Here is a 25918-nt window from a genome sequence, read left to right on the forward strand (position 1 = left end):
TAATAGCATATAGTCTTTAGGGAAATGACATTATGGTCACAAGCAAGCAATATTTAATCTCCACAATCTACAGTGTAGTTTCTCTAACAGTGAGCAAAAAACTATCTTTTACATTTTAAATTTCTCCATTTTGATAGTGGTTTGCTGCCAAGCACTTTAGTTTATAGTTTCATTTTAACATCTGAGTTACTTCCAGGCATGTATGTTAATATTAGCATTTGATGCAAAACACCTTGAAGTTTCTATATTGATCTTCTATAAAGGCCCATCTTTAATCACAACTCCCAGTAGAGCAGCTTTCCTTAAGACCCTAAGAAAATACAGAAACACCTGTAACATTTGCCTTATGTACATTCTTCAGCAAGTTATCTCCTACAGACCACTTCTCAGTCAGGATTGCAGGATGAGGTCCAAAGAGTGCACACAGTTGCTTTTTGTCTGGTAGCCCACTTTCTGTACAACAGGCAACACACTAGGCAATAATCTTCAGACCTAAATCTTGGAAGACAATACTTGATGTCTTCGTACCAGTGTCCTGCCGATTTCTTCTACTCTCCGGCACCCTGGAGTGGAAGTTACATATCAGTTGAAAGCCCTGCTTTTCCATCCTACTCTATGCCTTTTCTTGTCCTATAGAAATCTACATCCTGTCAGATGAAATCCACCCCTTAGTGACTGAGGATTTTCCACTACTTTTCTATGGATTTATTGCTCTCCTTGTGAAAAAGATCTTTTATTGCTTTTAGCTTATCTGCTCAGTTCCCATCTGTAAGAAGTCTTCTTCCCATTTCTCCATAGACTAATCTGTTTATACTGCAAACATTTCCATCTCCTTTGTGTAAGTTACTATAGCATCTTGCCCAGGGCAAATAAAAGCAATGAGAAAGTGTGATTACTGAGGGGAAACGTTGATGTCTCACCTGTCAGTGCCATTGCCAGGCGAAACTCTTCCTTCAGCATCTGGAGAACCTCTTTTGCTCCTTCTTCACCCTAAGAGATTAGGAGACAATATGTATTATTATGTGTACATATAGCTAATATGTGTAAATACAGACATGCATACTGTGCCAACAAAGTTTCATGCACAACTGTAACTCCTGAGTACTTGTCATAGCAGATTTTAAATCAGATGGTCTGGATACACACAGGCACACTCGGGTACCATCACACACACACTCCTATGTGCACACACATACACATCTGTGCGTACACTAAGCTTAAACAGGGAGTCTAGATATTTATAAACATAAAATTGAGGGTTTTATGACTTACTTGATAAACCAAGCCCCAGATGAGAGGTCTTCCAATGAACACAGCTCTAGCACCAAGAGCAAGTGCTTTGAGAACGTCTGTGCCTTTTCTTACACCACCGTCTAGGAACACCTCCACCTTCCCCTCCACAGCCTCAACAATTTCAGGCAAGACATCAATCTGAAAGAGTAAAACAGGAATACAGCTTGTCTGCTTCTGTAACCCTATTTATCTTGTGAATGAATTCTTACATACAGGATCCAAGCTTTAAAGAAGCTAAATGAGCAGTTGCATGCCTAAATGTATGCACAGATAGCAGAGCTTTGTATTGAAAAGCAGCAGTGACTTAGCATGTTAACAGATATACACAAAGGTCAAATTTACTTGGAGAGTCACATAAATAGAATGAGAATCAGCAGGGTCACATAAAATGGACATCTGATCCTATGACATGTATGTGACATAAGCCAGTATCAGATACCAGCAAGCAGGGAGGCCTTTTCTTTGTATTAACCCCCCCACCCTGAACATCCAGTGTTCATCAACTTGGGGATGAAACTGAATCACTGTCACCTTTAAATAACCATCTTTGCTTTCGTGTTTACATTTATTATTCATTTATACTGAGGACCAGCAAGCATCCAGAAGCCCAGAGGCTACCCAAAGACATGGAGTAAGAGAAAGATGTGCCCCAAAGAACTTAGAGTCGGCTTTAAATTTTTAATGACTGTATTATTCCTTTTGAAAATGCATCTTGATAACAGGGATAAACCTAGAGGAGACTTCGTCATAAGAGAAAAAAGCCAGCTTTCCTCTGAATTTTGATCAAGGTGGGACATGCTTTCTTTTACTGCATTCATATATTACTTTCACTGAGCTCTTCTAATCCCCTACAGTAGTGATAAAGTTAAGGGTGGAAAGGATTTTTCCTGTTCCTAAGTTACAAGTGACGAGGGAGTTAAGCAGCATGTTCACACCAGGCAAGAGGTCCCAATGAAGAGATGAGCCTCCTGAATTCAAGCCTCAAGCCTTAGTTACAGGGCAACTGTTCCCATAATGCCTAAATAGTTCCTATTCATGAAAATCAGGAAAGACGCAAAACTGGAAGCCAAATACTAAGGAGACTGGAAACAGTGTGTGGTAGTAAGACAAAAGGCCCACAAATCCACGTCTTTCAAAGACGGATGTAATTCATTTCCTTTCTAATGGATGAAAAATGACCAGGAGATGGGGGAGAGGAAGACTTGAAAGTGCAGTTTGTTTTTAGATTTGGATTAACATTTTCTTGAAGTTTGGCACTTGCTGTGATTTTTTTCCCCTCCCTTTGGTTTTGCTCTCTTTGCCAAACATATTTGGGATCTATTTCCATATACAGAGACCACTTTCTACATCCTGACAAACCGTACTGACATTAAAGTGCTGTAATAGCTAAAGTATGATGCAAACCATAATTAAAACATCGATTTCCTCAATGTGTAACCGGACACTGGAAATATTAACCAGCTTGGGTTCAGCTCACGTTCCGAAAAGCCATGGAATTAAAGCAAATTATTATGGTTTTAAAGCAGAAACATTTAGCGTGATCTGATACAGATATTTCCATTGTGAGAAGTAGTGTCTTTGTACGATGAAATCCAGTGAATACATCAGCTTTAATAGTGCCTTCTCCCCTGCACTGTGGTGTTGCAAAGAAACATCTCATAACAGATAGTTTGAAGAGAATGTTCTACTGATTTTGGCAAAAAAATCATGTTTCTTGAGCTTTCTCATTCCTCAGAATAATGTTTTTAACATCCTTATACATCCACCCTGTTGGATTAGCTCATATATAGACTTGCCCAAGATTTTCAAATACTCAGTATACTAATATATTGGGGAATATATTCTCAGAAGGTGATAAGAAGATAAAGATAACAGAAATTTAAGATAAAATTTCATTTCAGAAGGTTTAGGGACCCATGCTCTGCAAATTGAGTTCTCCTTAAGGTATCTGGTACTGAATAGCTGCAACTCTCCAACAGCACTAAATCATATCTGAAAAAGAAAAATCTCAGCCTTTCTTTTGAAACTGGAGAATTCCTGACATTAGGAAGTCTCTTTTCCTACTGGTTCCCGGGAGTAGTTGGAGACAGCCAGGCAAGAGCATCTCTGAGGATACTGCCTCAACTCAGAGATCAATACCTCAACTTCATTAACCATTTAGAAAACCATTTGTGCTGGCATTCGGCTTCCCAGTGCAGGGCTTGGGTGCTGAAGAATCAGCCAGCACAACCAGATGATCACTGGGTATAAGAGAAGACCTCTGAAAGTCAGTGGGTGAAGGAAATCAGCTGGGGAAATCCATGCTTGAGGATGGATTCAAGGATACATCCAGTCCTTGACAAGACAGCAGAGAGAATCACTCTGGACACTGCAGGAGAAATATGTCAGTGGGACAGCAGAGATGAGCAGATAAGGCTTCATGCACAAACACTCAGCAGTGAAAAAGAGTTTGCCTGTCTCCCTCTCCCTTCAGAGAACCATCATGGAAAACAGGAGGTTTTTCATCAAGGACACATTAGGAATACTGAAACAGTCACAACCAGGCTTTGATTCTCCTCCCTTTCATTCTCTTTTCACTTATGCAGCTTTCCCACACCAAATGGAGCAAGATGAGTGATGACTGGAATTTTGAGGGTTTTCCTTCAGCCTGAACACATACTTTTTCATTTTCCTTTACTTCTTTCTGTTTTGCCAGATGAGGACTTCTCAAATCCCTTTCACCTTTGGAAAAGGCACGGGGTAGCACGACAAGGAAAAGGAAAGGGAAAAAATAATGTAATTTAACCACTCTGTACCTTTTCCAAAGGTAAAAATGTTTGAAAAGAGAAAAAGGGAGAGTTTCATTCTGCCTTTAGCTGTTTGGTAACCCTGTAATTTTTCAGAAGCCTCTGAAGAATATTAAAGGGGAAAACCAACCTTCGATGTGCTGCAGATGGCGACAAGGGGTTTTCAGAAGAGGATGAGAAAGGAGAAATAGATGAGGAGACTGGAAAAGGAAATCCTTAAAGTCTTTCCAATTTCTAAAGCTTTAACTGACAGTAATGCTCTGTCTGAAACTGCTCTAGATTTCCATGCAGGGTGCTGCAGCCAAGGAGAGGATGCTCAGGTAGCTTGAAGAAACAGGCACCCATCAACCCTCCCGTGTTTTATTGTCTGATCTGACCAAGGGGAGGCTGTGTCTAACAGTGCGATGTGACATACATAGAGAAGAGGAGAAAGATTACTGTTTGTGGGTTAAGGCATATATCACATATTTACAGTTTTTTTTTTTCCAGCTACTATGGTGTTCAGAGAAGCAAACAAGAAGCCAAAAGGTAGAGAGAACCAGAGACTACTGGTGTATATTGGCACCATTACTTACAGTTGCAGGGACCCCATCAAGTTGGCGTGCCCCATGATTTGACACCAGGATACCATTTACCCCAGTCTTTACAGCTTCTTTAGCATCATCAGCTGGAAAACAAAGAGACACAGTATGCCCTTCTATGCCCTTCGATAACTGAGAGCATTGACACCATGATGAGGGAAAGTTTGGCATCACTAAAAAACACATTGCCAGGTAATGCAAAGCCACCTTAGGGCTTCACCCTTCCAAAGCTCCATCTCAACCCAGAGAAAAGTTTTATCTTTAAGAAATAAGACCAAAAAAGTAGTTTGAAATGTGGGAGCAGAGCGTTTGATCACTATGGATTAGCAGCCACTTTAGTTGCAAGCCTTTATTTTCTCTGCTACATTCTGGAACTCATCACTAAGAAATTTATTTTGCTGAATGATTCTCTCCAAGGCAAAATTATTGGCATGATTACAACAATAATCCATACTTAATGAAACCACTACACTGTGCTAAGTGCTCTTTTGACAGAATGGAAATACAGCTTTCCTTGAAGTTGTATACAGTTTACAGGCACAACCAACAGAGCAAGTTCCATCTTCCTGGTTGCATCTGATTTTAGACATAACTGATGCCATGCCAGCTGACCAACTTACACATTTAGTAAGGTAACATCAAGGTAAATACACCCTATAGCACAGCCATACAAAGCATCTAGTACTTATTTAAGCAGCTGCCTCTGCAAGTGTCTTTGTTGCCGTGTTCCTAAGCATGCATGGAGAAGGGTTTTTTTACTTCTGATTGTTTTGGGTCTCTTTTGGCACATCTTCCATTTAACACAGCACAGAAATACAAATGGTACATCCCACCATATTCCATGTCAGCAGAGTGGATGCTTTCCACTTAAAAGTAATGCAGTTCTAAGCAATTCTACAGAAACTTCCCCAGCACCAGCACTTTTCCTTCCCTGTGCAAAGGGGCACCTCGTCTACCCCACAGGAAGCAGCAGAGCTACACACCCCTGAGGATTCCTTTTGCGACGATAGGCAGCGAGGTCAGCCCTCGAAGCCATTTGATGTCCTCCCAGTTGATACTTGCATCGATTGCCTCAGCTACATACACAGCCAATCCACTGTTTTCTCCAAAGTCTTTCCCCGAGGAGAATGCCAGGTCACTGCTGGAGAAGTTCTTTAAACTAAAACGACAAAATACATAGAAAAACAGGCTGAGAAAGATTCAGTGTGGCCACAGATCAGTGCCTAATGCCAGCATTGAGTTTAGCTGTGTTAAACCTTCACTGCACAGCAAGGCAGGAGCAAAAAAGCCTATCCCAGCGTGTCAGATCACAGTCTTTAGTAAGCCAAAACCTTTGGCTAGCAAAGCCTTTGGTACCATTGGTACAGCTTTCTCCAGCCTAAGGCAACTGTCCTGGTGCTTCCAAAAGAAACAGGATAAAGTCCAAAATCTAAAGGTTCAGCATCAAACCCACAACCAGGAGGAAAAGTCAACAGTGAGAGCATTAATGTAGGCTCAAGGTTCTGTCCTCCCATGCGACTTTTGAGCACGACACTTTGCCACTCCTTTTGCCTCCGTTCCCCATCATAAAATAGGAACAACAGTATCTGCCAGGAGAAATGCACCAGAGGTTGTGGGACATTCAGACCCTAGAGCAGTACAGGTTGGATTTAAGAAGATAACATCAATCTTGCTTGCCACAACCCAGGACACACTGAAAAGTAGAGGCGCTGCTCTATTTACCAGCAAAAATCCCCTTTGCTTTCATGCAAAAAAGTTGGGTTTGTTTTGGGGTTTGCTTTTTTACCCCCCAAATCCAGGGGTTTCAGCTGCTGGAGGAACAGGGGATTGGGTAGGTGGGAAGGGAGAAGGAGGAAGGGAAATTTTGTTAAGCTCCATGAGTTAGGTGGATCTGCATGAAGCTTTGCAAGGAATTCTGAATTTTCATCTCTGACAACATCCAGCCAGTTCCCCTCATGTTTTCTTTTTTGCATGTTTCCTTGTAAAATGTAGGAGGGGTGGAAATTAAGTTCATATGAAAACATTAGCTATTATTTGCTCTTTAGCACCAAATCAATCTCACAGGTTCTAGGAATGAGTGGTAAGGGACAGCCCCTGCACCAAAGACTTCACAAGGCTTACTACACAAAGCAGGAAAAGGAGGGTAAATACACTAATTCAGGCTGTGCTTGTATTAGAAAGCTGAAGCAGCTCCAAGTGCTCACAAGCATTAAACCACCATGAGCAACACCAGTACTACCAAGGACACCCATGTCCCACATGAGGCTAATCACCCTGTTCTTTGGAAACTCTCTTGTTCCACATTGTGCTGTTTTATGCTCATATTCCACATTCTGGGACATGCACTGGGGTTTGTGCATGGAAACTGGCTGGTTTCAGTGCTGATTTCATGCCTGCAACAAGCTTTTCTGTTCAGCTCCGGGCCCAGAAGAAAATGAGAAAGGGCTCTCAGCAAGATCCAGCTTTTCAGCTGTTGGTTTGTGGAAGGTGGGGTGCCCAGAGGAAAACAGAACCGTGGATAAGATTATATAAATAACTGTTGTTTTTCTTGGCCTGTGAAATGCAGATCAACACTTGGATGAATGTTGCCTTACATACGTTTCCGAGCACAATGGCACCTTGTTGTTGCTTTGAGAACTTTGTTGAAAACCTGAAGCCAAGAAAAAGTTATCACATAACTGAGCGGAGGAGAGTTCCACCGCCGGCTCGGCAACAAAACACTGCCCAAGGGTCACTCTGAAACCTGAAGGGATTCATTAGAACCTTCAAAGATTACTCCAACTTCGTATGATTTAATGTGGTTCACTCAAACAAAACCTTGTTAGGGTTTGGTCAGGTTGGGTCAAAGGGTTTCAGAAATGCTCTGTTACTTCACTCAAACATTTCTGGGTTGACTCGCACTCAAAATCTCTTTAACCTCACACATTAAAAATGGTGCTATCCCTAAAAGAAGCTATGTAAAGAACTATTCCAAACTTTTTTTTACGTGAAATGACAGTGTTACCGACAGTGTTTTGGCATTCACAGATCTATAGCAGAATTACTACATGGGGCATATGCATACCAGCATGCTACATTTTAACATTAGATGTATGAGGGATGTTTTGTTTTATGATGCTTTCCTCATAAGATCATGCTTGAACACAAGTCATAGACAGAGATAAGCTTGCTCTGTCAAACTTCATCATACCATCTATGCTTCAAGTACAAGCATATGGGTAGATCCAACACCCCAGGCTCTGGAGGTTTTCTTGCCTGTGAAGTGAAGAATCAGGTTGACTGCAGAGTCCCATGGCTTATCTCCCATTTGAATATTATGAAAAAGAAGACAGGCCCCAGGATGTGATATTACATTTCTTGCTCTGCACACTATGTATAGTAAGTATATAGTATAGTTTGACAGTCTTAGGAGATGTAGGAAGAGCATTTCAAATCCAAAACCTGGACTCAAATCAAAGTTAATCTGTTTCAAAATATGTTCAGTTATCCTTTGGGGCTTTTTCCTTCCATTCTTGTGTTCATTCTCAGGCTCTGAATAAGAGCAAACACAGCACTCTCGATACATGCTGAGGCTGACTGCTGTCACTACCAAGACTTACTTGCAAGACATTCCCAAGACTTCTAGCTCCATTTTGTAAACCCAAGTCCTGGATATCCCATCCACTACATACTTTTCTAGCCAGCCTGTGGCTGCTAACACTGTGCCAGCACTTCAGCATAGAGGAGCTGTGGCTGCCCTGTCCCTGGCAGTATTCAAAGGGACAGGTTGGATGGGGCTTGGAGCAACCTGGTCTAGCAGAAAGCGTCCCTGCCCATGGCAGGGGTTGGAACTGGATGAGCTTTAAGGTCCCTTCTAAACCGAACCACATGCCCATCTCCCACATCTCACCAGTGAACATGTACCTGAGGTGGGGAGGGAGCTGGAACTTGTTGCGCACATCATCGAAACGCCTGCCGAGGAATGGTGTGTCCACTGTCACGAAGATCCCTTTGTATCCTGCTCGCTCCGCACGCTGCACAAGGGATTTGGTGATCTCCCGGTCCTTGTACACATAGAGCTGCAGCCAGTGAAGGCCAGATGGAGCTGCTTCAGCCACTTCTTCAATGCAAGAGGTGGCCCAGGAGCTCAGCATCATTCCCGTCCCCATTGCTTGGCAAGCTGGAGGAAGGAACACAAGGTTATGTTTGAGATTATCCAAGCTTCTCTGAGCGGGAGCACTTGGCTCATCAGAGTACCTCAGTGTTTGTGATCTCACACTGCCTTCCTCAGTGTTAATGTGCTTTCAGCCTTGCAGGGATAGCTGTTAGTAACTGCTATGAGTACAGTTACTAACAGTGGTGGGCTGCTGTGAGCCTTCTCTCTTTTATTCTGTGTTTAAAGGCAAATTCCTAGTGACTGCCATCTGCACAATGTTTGGGATGATCCCTGCTCCAATGCTGGAAATAAGAGATATTATAATCAAACTAAGCCTAACCCAGAGTAATAATTCTTTATCCTAAGGGGAGCCTGTTCGTAAGCCTCGAGTGTCTGGCTACTCTGAGGCATTCTGGCACATAAGTTTAAGGACCTACATGCAGTTTCAAATGATCTAAAGAAATAAAAAGATATATATATGGATTTAAGGCTTCCGGCTTTCTGAGCACTGCCACATTGCTGCTGATTGGTGTTTTGGATCTGTCATTCTCAATGTTGCTCTTCAGTGCTCCTCACCACCATCACAAACACACCCTCCCTTGAGCATTCTGGTCACTACATTTTGGCTACTTTGTCCCAAGTATGGTCACTACCATTAAACCTATGTTTCTTGAAGTGCTGTTCTAGTAAATGCCTGTTTTCATCCCTACAGGGAATCTCAGGGCTTAATAAAACAGGAGGACACAGTCCAACAGACAACCTTACTTAAAGACTTGAGGGTGAAGCGCGACTGTTCTTTGCTTGAACACTTTTGCTCTGTCTCATGGCCTGAAGGAGAGGAACCCACATCCATTGTGTGATCCTACACATAAAGTTAACACTTCTGCTGATAAAAAGGAGAAGTTCTTGTCTCACAGGAGTGGGGTAAACACACCCCAAGTGACAGTCTCCACCCAGAATACCCCAAAAGTAAGTAGAGAGATGAGTAGGTACAACAGACAAGTGGTCCCTAAAGTCTCCAATGAAGCCAAAGCAATGGGTGCTCATGCCCAGTGTGTTTTGGCCTCTCCTTTACCTTCGAAAGGCTGTAGAATGGAAGCACTCCAGAGGCATGGGCAGCCCCATGGTTAAATGTCACTGAACAATCCCAGATGGGTCAAGCAGCTGAAGGCTCTGTGCTAGCCACCTCCCTGGGGGTGATTTCCAACCCAGGCTGTGCTGCTCACCAGCTAACTTCATACAGCCATATCTTTATGAATCTATCACTTATTCTTCTTGGAGTAATCTGTCACTTAATGTAAAAGAAAGGAAAACACACTGTAAAACTCAAAAATATTATAGAAAGCCTTATTTTTCTTGGTCTACCGCAGTATGCATATTTGTAATGTAAATGGAGCTCTGTTTCTAAACGTCATCTCCAGCCCATCGAGGAATTAAAAAGTGGTCTTTATGACAACATTTTATTAAATAAGGATTACAAGTCTCTTAGAGTGGAAACTTATGAACAGCTTATTCAAACAAATTGGTTACACCCTCCCAGGGCCACCAGGCAGCTTTCAATCACTGCAAATACAGAAGCAATGACCCAAAACTCTGCATTGCAGCCTTTTCATTCCTTCCCTTAAAATTACTGAAAATAGTTCCTTCTCCCAGATTAAGTACCTAGAAATGAGCTGCTGCTGAAGAACCCGTGCTTACTGAATGCCCTTCTCTACAGCTACCTGAAAGGAAGATGGATCCAGGAGGTGGCTAGTCTCTTCTCCCAGGTAACAAGTGATAGGACAAGCTGTATCAGGGGAGGTTTGTATTGGGTATTAGGAACAATTCCTTCCCCAGAGGGTGCTCAGGCATTGGAACAGGCTGCCCAGGGCAGTGCTGGAGTCACCGTCTCTGCAAGTGTTCACACACAGTGGAGATGAGGCCCTCAGAGCCATGGGTTAGGGGTGGCCTTGGCAGTGCTGGGGAATGGTTGGATTTCATCATCTTAAAGGTCTTTTCTAACCTACTTGATTCTATGATTCTAAAGTCTTGTTAAGATCAGCTGTGGTGGGTTATTGCAAATCCTGAAGTAATTTGCTAAATCCTGTTCAGCAAGTGATGCTAAGAAACAAGGGATCCACATTCCTGTTGCTCTGTCAAATACAAATTCAAGAATGAGAGGGAGAGTTGCTAACCCAGCAATTGCAAACCCCTTAGATCAGATAAGGGGGAAATGTAAATGTTATGGTTCAATCTGCCTTTAGGTAGCCATTTATTTCCATTCTGCCTTTTATCCTCAATGTCTATAACTCTACAGACACAAGAAGCAAAAATTAGACTAGAAACTACACAATAAAATCTATTGGGTGAACAGAAGGTTTAAAACACAATAGAACACTGTACTCTTTCAGCTGCATACGTAACAATAGAAAAACAATGCTTTCATCTCATTTAAGATTAGATTTAGGTGGTTTGGTTCAATCAAAGTTCAAGCATCCCAGACTGGGTTATGGCACTGTCATGAAGGCACACTCACAGCATTCCCCTGCCCTGTAGTTATCAATCTGGTCCAGCGCCAGCTCAACACGTGTAGCTTGGATCCATGTGGTCAAATGCAAAGTTCACACACACAAAAGCTTTCCAAGCTTTAGAGATTCCAGCTTTGGTTGATCTGTGCTTTATCTTGATCATTTCAAAGCTTATTTTGACAGTTTTCTAGGTTCTCAAATGCGTGATACATCAGCCTGAAGTGTTGCCAGGTTCTATTTTTTCTTCCTACCTCAAATCAGGTTTTGCTAAAAATATCCTCCACTTGCATATTTAGCTGCAGTGGAAGAAAACAGAAGCAATTCATTTCCTCCAGCAACTATATTTTACACTTCAAGTTTGGGGTGCTGCAAATACCTCTGTTTATTATTGTAAATCAGTACTACTGGATCCGTATTCCCACAGGATGCTCTTGCAGCAACGTGTGACATTTGCCAGAGTTTAAACATTGGATTTTTGTAAACCAGCCTTTCCTCATGCCATTTCAGACTGCTTTTAGTCCTTTTTTCCTTCCCCCAGGCCTTCTTTTAACCCAAACCATTGCCCAAAGCATACATTTGCTTTCTCAGGCTCTCACTCAGGTCAGTGATAGTGCAGAGAGCACGGCAGTAGCCACATACAAGAGGCTGGGGAAGTTTTCCATGTCAGGATGATACAGCTTTGAGTTATTTGTTCTCCACCTTGTTTCAGGGCCAGATGCAGCTAGAATTGGGGTTCCTAGCAAACGGAAGCTTCACAGCCTTTGCTCCATGTGTAAAGGAAGTTTCTCAGCCCCACTGGTACCTCCTTGCACTCAGCCCAGGGAATCCACAAGCAAGGTTGTTCCTTCTCACCATAGAACACAGACCTCAATAAGATGGGGCTTTCCTAAGTCTTAGAGAACTCAGATGTCGTATTTTATGTAGCAACAAATCAAGTGGATCTTGGGACAGGACCCACTTGGTAATCCACAGGAGAACAGAGTGATAATCTTTTTTAGCCCCTTTTTCATCCTGAAACCTCAGTCTCGTCTGATAGGACATCACTTCGCTAACTGGTTTAGGAAGGTATGGAGTTTGTCCCTGTGGGCAACCCAGCAGCAACATACTTCATGGGAGAACACTGGAGAAGAGCCCAGGTCTTGCATATTTACCAAGGGTTATCCTGTTTGGGAGTGGGAACTTCCTCTCTAACTGGAAACTCCCATCATTTCCCTTTAAGGGACATCTTGGAATCATGCAGCCCAACTGCACCACTGTGGTCATCCTTCCTGAGTCCACCAGTGAATCCACTGCCCCCAGGTTAGGGGCCAGAGGACATTCCTTGGAACCAGCACGATGTCCTTTTGGTACAGTGGTATTTCTCAAGAAAAGTAGCTACATTCTTGGAGCTGCATCTCCTAAGAAACAGACTTGTTTAAAGTACTCAACATTTCTCTCTTGACGAACCATGCTTGACTGAGAAATCCCCTGCCTGGCCTTTCCTCACTCACCCCTTACAAAACACTGCGTGTGAGTTGTGCCTATGATCCTTGTGTTGACAGAATGCATTGTGTCAGCTGTGCAGGAAGGCTGGAGGCAGCAGGGAAAGATACACATGGCCAGGATGGGTCTGGCTGGTCTGAAGAGGGCTGTTGTGCCAGACTGCCTGCGTACACTTGCATCAGAAAGTCCCCTGGCCATGATGGTCTCCGGGGGGGGAGTCAGGGGCAGGTCAATCCAGGCCATTTTCTCCCATGTGAACATTGTCCTTTCAAGGACTGAAGTAGCCATACCTTCAAATTAACATTTTTGGGGAACAGCACATGGGTAGCAGTGAAACTCTCCTGTGAGGACAGGCTGAGAGAGCTGGGATTGTTCAGCCTGGAGAGGAGAAGGCTCCTTAAGGGGACACCTTATAACAGCCTTCCAATACGTAAAGGGGCTGACAAGAAATCTGGAGAAGGGCTTTGGACAAGGTCCTTTAATGACAGGACAAGGAGGAATGGCTTTAACCTGACAGAGGGGAGATGGAGAATAGACATTGGGAAGAAGTTATTCACTATGAGGGTGCTGAGGTGCTGGCACAAGCTGCTCAGAGAAGCTGTGGCTGCCCCATCCCTGTCAGTGTTCAAGGCCAGGTTGGACACAGGGGCTTGGAGCAAGCTGCTCCAGTGGAAGGTGTCCCTGCCCATGGCAGGGGGTTGAACTGGATGAACTTCTAGGTCCCTTCTAACCCAAACCAGTCTGGGATTCTATGAAACATGGGTACAAAGTCCTGCTATTTTCACTGTGGCTGAGCACCAATAGCAGCAGATTGCAAAATCCTTCACAGTCACAGGCATGTGCCATGAGCACAAGGAAACTGTGCTCATTGCTCAACAGCATCAGAGCAAACAAGAAGCACATTATAAGTCTGTTAAGAGCCAAAGGAACAAAGGTGTTCCTTTTTAATGGAAATGAAGCTGCTAGAAACTCAACTAAAAGGCTTTTCAGTCAATGTTCCTGTTCTCCATTTGGCAAAGCAAATGGTGCCGTCACATCACAGGTGATGCTGAAACCCTTCTTGCATCAGCAGTAACTCAGGAAGTTATCTATGAGTAACTGCAGGGAGTAAATATCAACACATCACATCTGAGTAACCCCAGTCAAAGCTTTCAAAAGATCAGGCCAAGAAAGCAGTCAGGTTGTTCCACCTGACCTTGAGCAAGTCACAGAAGTTGGGTATTGTGATACGTCTTCTGGGCTAAATCACAGGAACATGAGGTGATGGTTCAGTGAGCTGGCAGTGTGTAATGAGCAGCAACATAATCATAATAGAAATCTTAGTAAGATAAAGCTACAAATCTGATTATCACTGATGAGGGTTTCAAAAAGTTGCTATTTCTTGCTGAGCAGCTGCTACAAGAGAGTCTGCTTTGGTGTTCCTGAAAGCGGGTCCTATTTACAGGAACACTTGCAGGCAGTGCTGCCTGAATAGAAGACTCCAGGGAGAATTTATTGCAGCCTTTCAGTTCTTAAGAGGGGCCTATAAGAAAGATGGAGAGAAACTTTGTGTCAAGGTCTGTTATAGGATGAGGGGTGATGGTTTTAAACTAAAAGAGGGGAGATTCAGGCTGAATGTGAGGAAAAGGTATTCTTTACAATGAGGGTGGTAAAACACTGGCACAGGTTGCCCAGAGAAGTGGTGGATGCCCCATCCCTGGAGGGCCAGGCTGGATGTGGTTCTGGACAACTTGATCTAATTGGAGATGTCCCTGCTCATTGCAGGGGGGTTGGACCAAGATGAGCTTTGAAGGTCCCTTCCAACCTCAACTATCCTGTGATTCTATGATTAGAAGACAACACAGGGATCACACAGAATGAAGTTGGGATGGCAAATGAATAGTGAACCTTCTGATGGACAAGCAAGAAAAAACCTAAGTCATGTAGAATCAGAAGAGCCCTGTTGCAAAGTGTTTAGGGAGCAGCCCTTTGCTCTTTAATGGTGGCTGAGATTATTCATCAAATTTGGCAAATAGTTTTAGTTAAAGAGGTCGAAATTGGAGTGGGAAGGACAACAAAAATTCACCAAAGTCAAAATGTCATGTGTGGATATTTTCAACATGGAAATGTTTTCTGCTGAGGTAACACGTTTGTCTCAAAACAGAGCTTTGGTGAAAAGCATTAATAGGGAAATGAAATAACACTTTGTGTTTGGGATCATATTAAACATTTCAGTGACTCCAAAACAATTTTCCTCCCAATTTTTCAGTTTCTACTGAACAGAAAATCCATTCTTTGGGAAACTGCAATATAAACTGATGAATTATAACTAAAATCCTTGGGAATATACTTGCCCAGGGAGGTTGTGAACGCTCCATCCCTGGCAGTGTTTAAGGCCAGGTTGGATGAAGCCTTGGGTGATATGGTTTAGTGTGAGGTGTCCCTGCCCATGGCAGGGGGTTGGAACTGGATGATCTTAAGGTCCTTTCCAACCCAAACTATTCTATGATTCTATGATTCTAAGACAGACCTCGGAAAAATGGGACAATCGCCAAAGTCCATGAAATCATGTCAAGGACAAGAGAGCTTCCTCCATGGGGTCTCCTGATCCACTTGTATACATCAAAAGGAACTGAGGAGCAACCTCATGACAGCCTATATGGACAACAGCTTTTCTTTTTGCTGTTTTATATCTAGCAAACAGAAGTATAACTAAATCCAACATCAGGATTTGAAACTGTGCACGTTCTGATCAGGGCTACAGCTTATTCTGCTCAGAGGGGAGTAAGATAACCTTTGGAATGAGTTGTGCTGTGTTGAATGACCTGTCACCAGCACCTTGTAAACTTACAATTGAACAGTTCTACCCCAAAAAAGGTCCTTTACTAATGAAACAGAATTGTCAATGAAGGTGTGTTTAAGGGGAGCTGCCAGAATTTGCCCTGCTTTGGGTAAGATGCACATCCCTCTCTACCAGCTTGGTTGCTGCAGGAGCATCCCTTCAGGAGCAGCTCCCCCCAGCTGGAGGGAGCTGCCAAAACTCCTTGCCCCAAAGTGGGGACTAGGACTTTTACCTAATGAGAGACACCATGAGATGCTCTTGTCCCTAGAGAGGACATTTGTGCTGCCACATGTGGGTGAAGCTGCTGGAAGAACAGAGAGTTTAAAGCAAAACCCTCTTACTGAAGGGAATTCCTTGGCAGGACCAGGAGTTGGTCTCACAACACAAAGAGGAAGAGGACTGGGACTGGATGAGCTTTAAGGTGCCTTCCAACCCAAACCATCCTATGATTCTGTGAAACATGGATCCTTTTCCAGGATCATCATAACAGCAGAGGCACCACCATATGTCGCTTCCTACACACCTGAGCTAAGAGCCAAACTTAGGAAGTACACTGGGTTTTGCAAAAGCCACAAGACTATGGGTCAGACTTTCAGCTTGTGTAAATCACAAAGCAACCAACAAACTGCTCGCTTATATTTCAGCAGTATCACAGTTTAACACAAGTTGGGTGTTTCAAACCCCCTGATCCCAAATGTCCCACGTTTAAGGGAACCTTTAAACCAAATGTTTAATTTATGGCTAATCCCTTCATCTTAGAAGGTCAAACCAAACGCTTGGCACTGAACACCCCACTCCACCTCTAACAGAGCACAAAACTGAAGCATGTTTTTGCTACAACAAACACTGCTGCAATGCAGAAGCTGTGACTTGAATTACTGTCAGCTTTGAAAGCAATGAAAAGTTTACCAGCTCCAATAGACAATTTATTCTGTCCCACATTCAAACCATTGCCAGTTCACCAAGCGATCCCAGCTGGAAACCCCAAACACATTAAATGAAATAATCCTACCCTAAAATATAAGTGCACAAAAGTCAGGAAGTTCCAAACTTATCGACCACATCCATAACTCAGCCCTGTAGTCAGTCTCATCGCACCACTTGACTTCATAAGTCATTGGGGATTTATGCCTTAAAATGTGGCTGGGCTGTGCCATTGGTGAGAAGTTTTGCTAAGGAACATCCTGAATTTTGTGTGTTTCATATCTGGCTCTTAACATTGCATTAATACATTCACACTGAACAGTAGAATGCTTCAGAGTTCCCTCCCAGCATAACCTCGGCCAGAAACAATGCACAAGAACTGCCAAAGCCCGAACAGATGCCCCTTCCCAAACCAATTCAAGGTATTCGAGCTCCATCGTGTGGAACTCGCCGGCACATACAATAGGGAAAAGAAATCTTGGGCTTCCTAATAAACGTCTTGGGAAGAGGGAAAAAACGTGTCCAAACATATTATGAGAAGGGAGAATTGTGCTTTTACAGAGATTGCTGCTGGAGTTGTGCTGCCCATCGGTTCACACCGCAGCGATGGGGCTTTTTAATGGCTATTGTGACCAGCTCCCATTGCAGGGCAGGTAATGAGACTCACTTCACACCATCAATTGCTGCCTTGCTAGTGGAAATGCTGTTAGAGAACAGCTCATTTAGGCTTTGCACCCCTTTTCATTCGGCGCTAAAGCACTGACATGCACAGGTACATCCTGTGACCTCTTTCTTACACTTTGTGTCATTCTGCAGCTGGTTAAAGGAGCAGGAAAGAGCTTCACATCTGAATTGTGGTTAACAGCCCATTTCTTGCAGCCTTTAAGGCAACACCTTTTTGCAGCATCTAGCCCAAAGAGGCCCTTATCTCGCTGGTTCTCTGGGATGCTCTGAAAGAGCTCTTTTCAAAACAGGGATTTAGATTAAAACAAGGCTTAGATTAGACATTAGGCAGAAGTTCTTCACTATGAGTGGTGAGGCACTGACCCAGGCTGCCCTGAGGAGCTGTGGTTGCCCCATCCCTGTCAGTGTTCAAAACCAGGTTGGATGGGGCTTGGAGCAGCTGCTCTAGTGGAAGGTGTCCCTGCCCGTGACAGGGGTTGGAACTGGATGAGCTTTAAGGTCCCTTCCAACACAAACCAGTCTGGGATTCTATGAAGTGTATTACCCAGATAAGCAATTTCTAGAAGCAGTGCTGTAACAGGAATGATGCTGCTGTGACAATATATAGAGTTATATTCATAGAATGTAGAGAAAGATAAGTAGACAGATGCAGTTTTCAGTTTTCTATATTACAAATGATCCCCTTCTTACACACTGCATTTCTCCTCTCTGTTCCATAATGAAAGAGAACCTCCACACAAAACAGTCAATGGAAAATAGTAAAGAAACAACCAAAAATCAACAGATTACTTTAAGCAGCAGCTCAAACCCATCCTGGCCACAGCATCAAGAAACCCAACCAGGCTTCCCAGCCAGCAGCCCAGCATCACTCTGCTCCTCTCTGCCTTGGTGCAGGGGCCTTGCCTTTGCTCACCTTTAGCAGTTGCTGTCTCTCCATCAGCGTGAGCCATGCGCTGCATAGCGGTGGCTCCGACACAGACCGGCATGCTGACCCTCTGCCCCAGCACCGAGGTGGACAGGTCCATCACCGACACATCCCTGAGCACACGGGGGTACAGCTTCCACCTGACACAAAGGAAGAGGATAATAAGCATCATTGGGGTTATTTACAGTTCCTAATGGGCAAGAGCAGATGTTTCCTGCTGTCAGGAGAAACATGGTGAAAGCTGTGATGGGGCTGGAGCAGAACCTCACTGAGTGACCCAGAGCTGCAGCAGGACCCACAGAATACACAAAGCAGGAGGGATGAAAGTCCATGGAGGCTGAAGAGGTAAAGAGCCTTTGAACACTATTGGCTGGTATCATTTGAAAGACAAAACAGGAGCTGCAAAATATTCAGGTTCATGGTCTCAGCCTCCCCAAAAGCCTCGGGGCAGATCTCTATGGCAGAGGGTGTGCAGGAACAGAAGTCACCAGCCTCCCTCAGTTATTCCTTCTATGGACTAGGGAGCCAAAAGACACAGGATGTAGGTATAAAACCAGCCTGGCCAGCACGCTTAGCCTGCCATGTCCCCATGCTGTAGGTCTCAGTAGTGACTACTCAGAAACAAGCTGCCACACGGGACATGGGTGGCCAGTGTGGCTGCTCTGACTTCCCCCAGCTCAGGGGGTGTGGAAATCCACTGCACTACATCTCTGCTTGCACAGACACTGAGCTGCTTTGCTTGGAGAGGTCCTGTCCCCAGCCACTGTGCATGTAGTCCCTGGGATGTGCCGCAGGGACTCCAGACTTCCAGGAAAAGACTAAATGTGGGCACTGTAATTTGGTGCAGGAATAGACCAAGCAGCACAACTGCTTTCCCAACAGGGCAAATTACAATCTAGGCCTTGAATGATGTGGCCCAGCATTGGCTCAACCCTTCCCAACCATGCTTTGCCTTCAGCGTGTCCCAGCAGAAACCACATCAGCTCAGAGCTGGGCTTGATTCTTCCCTGGGGTCTTCAACCTGGGTACAAATAGAAGCTGACACCAAAACAAAACACACTGAAATACAATTTGTTGCAGTCAGGCTGGACATTGCGTGCTTGCATACACAGAAATCTATCCCTTCTTTGACCCAACACAAAGTCATCACAAGAGGACTGAAATCTCTCTTATGGGCTCAACTGGAAGACACTGCAATATCCAACCCTTTATTAAGAGGGTTGCATTGGGGATCCCTGTAAAACTGCATCTTTCTCTCCCCATCCAGGCGATGCTGTACATCCAGGCCGCTGTTGCTACAAGCCACAAGAGGGTGTGGAATAGCAGGGGCTGCCTCTGCACATGAGTGTGCACGGCACCTGGCTGAACGCTGTACAGGCAGTAGCAGGGTGCACATCCATCTCTCCCTAAGGAATCCCTCCCTTTGGAAGGAATCTGATGGCCATTGAATTTTCATTACAGAAAATAATCAAAACGTTCAGCTCCAGCACTGCTGAAGCTCTACCTGCTCAGCACTAGACTGACGTTCCTATTAGGATAGATACAGCAACCAGAGGCACCGTTACCCTCGGACTGCTCCGAAAGCAAGCAGTGGCCAGCTCGAGCTCACACATCAAACTGACAGGCTGGAAAAGAGAAAAAGACAAGACAGAATCTCTTCATTTCCCAGAGAGATCAAGAGATGTTTCCACAAGAAGCCTGGGGCAGAGCCAGGATGAGACCCAAGAGCACAGGGCCGTGCCAGCTCTCCAGGAAGCGCTCCCCAAGGAGGAGACAGATAGTTCTGATGCTTGGAAGGAGATGTGTGTCTGTGGGAGTCAGCTGTATCACTCAGTGCCAAGACACACACTGCAAGTATGCCTCCTCAGGCGTGTTTTCATGCTATTGTATGGGTTTGTTGTTTCTCAGGGGAGGGTGGGACTAAGAAAATATGACTTTTTCCTCCCCCCTTTCTTCCCAGTTCTCATTCCAAAGGCTTTCTCTCAGCTCCAAGGCATCTTTTAGCTGGGAAAAGCAACACAGAGCAAAAATCCTCCCAATAGAGCATGCAAGAAAAATTATGCTGCTTCAAGCAGCATCCTTCCCACTCACCTTTATGTGCCAGCAAATTACTCCATCTATGAGTTTTTTGGGGTCCTCGGGCACATGAGCCCCAAATTTTTAATGGAAGTGTCTCTTCCAATGTCTTCTGTGGCTTCTCTTCCCCTTGCACCTTATTGGGTTGCATCCTCTTGACCAACATCAAGCAATAGTTGTAACTGAGTAACTAGGTCTCACAAAAATACTACTTCAGTATTATACTCTTGAATGAAAACCTGATCTTGCTTTGGGAACATGGGTGTCTGCAGCTGTGGGTTTACTGGACATGTGAGGCACTTTCTGGACAATCCCTACGGAAAGGCCCTTAACAGCCACAAGCAAACCCTAAGAGCTGTATTCCCAGTAACCAGAGCACCATTCATTCCACTGCCAAACACAACTGAGCCTGTGAGTGAAAACATTCCCTGGATAACCTGTAACAAACCTGCAGTCATCCTCATCTCATTACCCCCTTTTTTATCCAGCCCGGTCCACACTCATGTGCTGCAATCAGCAATCCCAAGTGGGTGCATCTTTCTTCCCAGCTGGAAGCAGGGCAATGTCCCACCATGGGGAAGGCAGTGAGCACCCCTGATTTAGGCAACTTCAGCTAAATGCTGGTTTAGAAGCAGGATGAAAGGGAAGGAGAGGGATTAGTGTCTTGGGGTGGTTTTTTCCCCCTCCATGCTCAAAGAAATCAGACTGACTTTTGGCTGAGGTTACCTACAGTTGGGTGAGAGGGAAGCACTCGCTGCTTGCCAAAATGCCTTTCAGCTGTGAAAAATGACATTTTCAAACCACACCACATTTCCAAGCAGCAATTCTTGTTTCTTTCTGAGCCCCTACCAAGCCATCCCTTTGTACTGCATCACAAGCAGTGTGCCTGGGAGAGGATGCAGTCTCCATCCCAACTCCAACCCACTTTGCTGCCTTTCCATGGCAAGGGGCAGACGCCAGCGCTGTGCAGGGTAACCAACACCTCCTTTTGCCTGAGGAAAATCGATGTTCTCTCTCAGAAAACCCCCTTGCCATCCACACAGCGACTCTTCATGTCCGAGGTGAAAGACATCACAGCAATCTAACTTATTATCACAAGCATTCCTTTCCTTTTCTCCCCCCTACAACTTCACATGCGTGTTTGACCCCAATCGCATTCTCAGCCTTCCTTTTTTAGCCAATACTTCAATTATTTATGTGCCCAGTCATTTGAACACCCTTAACACCGAGCTAGAACATGATGTGTTTGCAGAGGACACGCATCGATGCTGTCACTGATGAACATGACAACGAAACAGATCTTCTCCAAAGGCCACCGGGAGTCAGTACATGTCAAGGTGGATTAGCAGGAACATGTTCCTACACGCACAGACATCCGCCTGCATTAACATGCTGAGGGGAGGTTTCAGATTGATTCCTTTAATGCCATCAAGCTAAAGGCATCCTGACCTTGCCATAAAATCTATTCTCCATTCAAGCCCCTCGCTTCCTCGACAACTTGAGAGTGAAATTAACAGCCAGACGGCACGGGGCTGGAAGGACACAGAGTGGTTTGGGATGCAGAGCAAATGCAAGGTGAATGCAGTCAGATGCCATAGGGAGTAACGTGTGCTCTGACATCCCAGATCATCTTTTATGGTCTTAATGCCTCACTTAAGCCACCACCATCTCCAATATGAGTAAAAGACGATTTTCTGGCCTTAGCAGGAGCACACCAATGTCGGTATGTGAGCACCAGCTCTTCCCTCACTCCCAGAAGAGCTAGAAGATGGGAGAGTTTGTTACACTGGCCTTTTGGAGCCATTTCATACTCTGGCATCTGATTACAGGTTCAAAGTGCTTTGAGCTCCTGTGCTGATGGAGGCCAGGATATTCAGTTTATAGAATCACAGAATGGTTAGGGTTGGAAAGGACCTTAAGATCATCCAGTTCCAATCCCCCTGCCACGGGCAGGGACATCTCTAATGAGAACAAATTGCCCTGCTCCAAAAATTGCACTGGCAAGAAATATTACAGCATCCATCAACACAACCATTCATTTGCTAGATTAGTTCCTAATAATAATCTATTCCTCTATGAATATAACCATTCAGTTGCCAAAAATATAAAGAGCTCATAAACAAACCCAACACTGATTTCCCCTCCAAATACAATCCATCTCAGCAATCTTGTTTACCCAAATCATCCTGGGTGAACACAGCCCATACCAAAAAGGTATGGGCTAACAATTCATGTTCCTGATCACTTTGGTGCTTTCTTTTCTATGTACACACAAACATTTATACATTTATCTGTAAATACTTAAATAAACTGTAAATGCTTTTAATCAGGCTGCAGCTTGGCTTCTGGCAGTGGAAATCAATGGGAAATGAAGCCAAACGTATTTGTTTCTGTCACAGAGTTATCTGACTGTGATCTCTGTGGCTTGGGGTGTAAAGGCCATCTTGCTTTCTATTTACCCACAGGCTGTGCTCAGGAACACAGAGGAAAACCAGTAACGTGCAGAGGGACTATGTGAGAGTCAGAGCAGGCAGCACTCCTGCATCCTTCACAGTCAGGCCATGCTTCTCCCAACAGCATCAAAGGACAAAAGATTGAAGAAGTTGCTTTTGTCACGCAGGTCTCTATAATATATATATATATATATATATATATATTTTGATTATAAATCAAAACACCATAAAGACTTCATACCAGGGCTCCACATTTTCTAGATGTGCTGCCAGGAAGCCACTGCAACCACGCTCTAATGAACCATTAATGGCAGCATCTAATGCTCAGAAATCAGGAACCCACCATCCCATGTTGTGCCCCAGCAGGGACAAGTGGGAACCACTGCAGCTATTGAGGTGTAGCCCATGGAGCCCTGTGCTCAGTGTGCTTCCTAAAAGGTTCACCAGCTCATTGCAGGGGGTCACCTTTGCAGAGGAAGGTCCATCTGGCTGCAGGCAGCAAGTGCACGCAAGTGCTTCATGAAAGTACTTCAGATGGGCACAAGAAGGTACTAAAACTGTTGAGAATCACTTAACTCATGTTTCTGAGTGCTACATAAGGGCTGTTTTTAAACTCTGAACACTTCTGCTATCATTTCCCTCTGGCTATGGACAGATAAAAGAGCACATCTGTCCATGAAGCCCTGCATCCTTTCCACTTCTTATCAGCAAAGCTGGCAAGCCCCAGCAGATGACTCCAGCTGCGATGCCCATCATCAAGGGGAGAGCTGTACTGGCCCTGCAGAAGGAAGGGGACCATGTGTTTTACCAGGGGAGGTGGGCTTCAGACTCCCACTGACATGATGGGTGACCATCAGCACATAACCATGCTTTCCTCTGCTTTGATGGGCACCCAGAAAGAGATGTGGAAGTAGAGCAATGGAAAGGTAACAAACAAAGCTTTGACTTCAGCATTTCTACCCCATAACCTCTCTCTTTGGCTGTCAGCAAGTTCAGTTCTTTGATGATTTAATAGAGTAAACCCATTGTCAAGTCTTCCAGATTTTATTAACTGCCCTTTGGAAGATGTTGAAATGGCCCAAAGCTCCTGAGGAGATCAGAGCTTGTTTTCTTTAAGACAAAAGGAGGGGGAGCAAAGACAGGAACACAGCTCCCACCCCCTTCCTACCTTCACTGCTGCAGAGCAGGAACCCAGCATCAAGGGCCTTTCAGTCACACCAGGACCTGGCAAATTTAGAGTGTCTCAGGCTGCTCAAGGCACTGCTGATTGGTATCTCCTTCATCTTAGGGACTGTAGTGATAGGACAAGGGGTAATGGGTTCAAACTGAAACAGGGGAAGTTTAGATTGGATATAAGGAAGAAATTCTTTAGTGTGAGAGCTGCTCTTATCTCACCATGTACATCTAGCTCTGCTAATACCAACACAGCAAGTGGACATACCCAGCTTGTTGAGAGCCTGTCTCTGGGCAATTTGGACCCAATTTAATCAGGATTAGCTCTAGCATTTACTAGTAAAAAGGTCACTATTTGTAGTTTATTGCTTCTGAGCACTTCCTTTGAGCATCCTTTCCTTAACATTTCATTTTGGTTTTATGAGGACAAGTAACATCATAGCAGCATCTGGAAGCATTAAAAAACTAAACTAGAAAAGTAAGATTAGATGAGAACTACTACATCCCTTCCTGCTCCTACTCCTCAAAGCCAGAGCAGTCTCTTGGCTTGTGCTTGAGCACCTTGAGGGATTTCCAATCCATGATGGCAGCTGCTGCATTGAGCTATGAGGTCTCTAATAAGGGGTCACAGTGGAGGTTAGTTTTCTTCTTTGCCTGACATTACAAAGCTTTTCTGTGTCCGTAAAATGAAGATTCCAAGCAGGTTTCTGGGATCTGACCTTTGAAATCCACCTAAATGAATTACCACCAAGTTACTACAGCTTTAAAGTTGTGAGGCATTTCCAGCTGAATTGCTCACAGCCTGTGGAAAGGCAATCAGCAGTGAACAGGATTGCTGCTCTGCAGCAGGAAAGCAAAGTGGGGATGGAGAAAGACTAAAGATAAATCAGAGAACTCCTGGTTTGATTTATTAGACTCAGAGGGATTAAAGACAAAGCTTTCAGAGATTAGCAAAGCAAGTGCAGGGGGGTTAAATGTCTGCACCAGCACAGCACCTGAAGGAAAGAGAAGCCAGCATGGGTTGAAACAGCTCAACTGAAGCAGCAAGTCAAGTCTCCATCCACCTTCTTCCCTCTGCAGTGCTCAGGCGGATGCTCTGGGGGCTGAGAAGCAGCAGCAGAGATTCAGAGGATGGGGAACCAATGTGAGCTTTGACCGTCTTCCACTGAATCTGACAGCAAATGCTGACTGAATTTGTGTTGACCTCATGCTTGACACAAAGGCTGACCCGAGTCCAGGTTTTGACAACAGATCAGGGGCTCAGTCTAAGTGAAAACTGCTTTATCATAATTCCCATCATTTACAGCATTTGCTGGTGAAGTGCTGAGCTCCTGCTGGACTCCCCCCTCCGCACAGCCTGGCCACCCAGGCCTGAGCCCTGGGCTTTCACAGCTCGCTCCAGAGCTGGGATACACAACTCCTGTCTGCGAGCCTATGCGGTTCTGATCCCACAGTGCTGCACAAGCACTTACAAGGGGAGACTGTGCACTAATCCAGGTTGGGAAGAACGAGGAAAAGGCAAAACTGACTCAGGACCTGAAAGGTACAACCCCACCATAAGAATCCCTTCTTTGCACTATAGCCCCCACTGATGAAATCACAGCTTCGTCAGCTGATTAAACATTGGAGCCAAAGGACTCTTCAGAGGATTGATGTTACCAAGTGAAACAAAACGCAGCTAAAGTGAACAAGATGCTAATGGTTTTTAGAGGCTGCTTTTGGGAAGAAAATATTAGGTGAAGGAGTGGAAGAGGAGACAATTGCTCACCAAATGAATTCTGTAAGTGTATTTTTTGCTCAAAATGAAAGAAGTTACAGAAAAACTGAGTTTTGTTCACACAGAAATCTCACATTGCATCACATCTACTGACAAAGCAGAATTTACACCCCCTACATCCCACCCCAGCCTCAAATCATCCTCCTACCTTGAAAATGCTGCTACATTATCTGCTAGTGTTTCTTGGTCATCTGCTCCAGAGCGGTAATAATCATACACTGATTTGGGGAGGAATTTTGCAGCATACTCCTCAAAGTCAGCAACACAAACCAGCTTTCCAGACATGCCTGCAGACCTCCCA

The 25918-nt window shown here is 44.5% G+C and overlaps 1 protein-coding gene across 1 annotated transcript; it reads right to left on the reverse strand.

Annotated features, from left to right (window-relative positions):
• Window positions 1-492: 492 nt before the first annotated feature.
• Window positions 493-25902, reverse strand: HAO1 (hydroxyacid oxidase 1). The gene is made up of 8 exons (XM_034060966.1): window positions 25766-25902; window positions 18127-18278; window positions 8564-8819; window positions 5644-5819; window positions 4655-4746; window positions 1273-1431; window positions 921-990; window positions 493-563 (listed from the first exon to the last, which is right to left on the reverse strand). The coding sequence occupies exons 1-8, from the start codon at window positions 25900-25902 to the stop codon at window positions 493-495; spliced, it is 1113 nt and encodes a 370-aa protein (XP_033916857.1).
• Window positions 25903-25918: the final 16 nt, after the last annotated feature.

This window comes from Melopsittacus undulatus, chromosome 3 (assembly GCF_012275295.1).
Source record: "Melopsittacus undulatus isolate bMelUnd1 chromosome 3, bMelUnd1.mat.Z, whole genome shotgun sequence".
NCBI lineage: Eukaryota > Metazoa > Chordata > Aves > Psittaciformes > Psittaculidae > Melopsittacus > Melopsittacus undulatus.

Excerpts from the sequence above, each read along its gene's own strand:
- HAO1 (XM_034060966.1), bottom strand. The coding sequence starts at position 25,902 with ATGTCTGGAAAGCTGGTTTGTGTTGCTGACTTTGAGGAGTATGCTGCA. Across the intron at positions 18,279-25,765 it reads AATGTAGCAGCATTTTCAAG|GTGGAAGCTGTACCCCCGTG; the intron begins GTAGGAGGATGA and ends CCTTTGTGTCAG. Across the intron at positions 1,432-4,654 it reads TTGATGGGGTCCCTGCAACT|ATTGATGTCTTGCCTGAAAT; the intron begins GTAAGTAATGGT and ends TTACTCTTTCAG.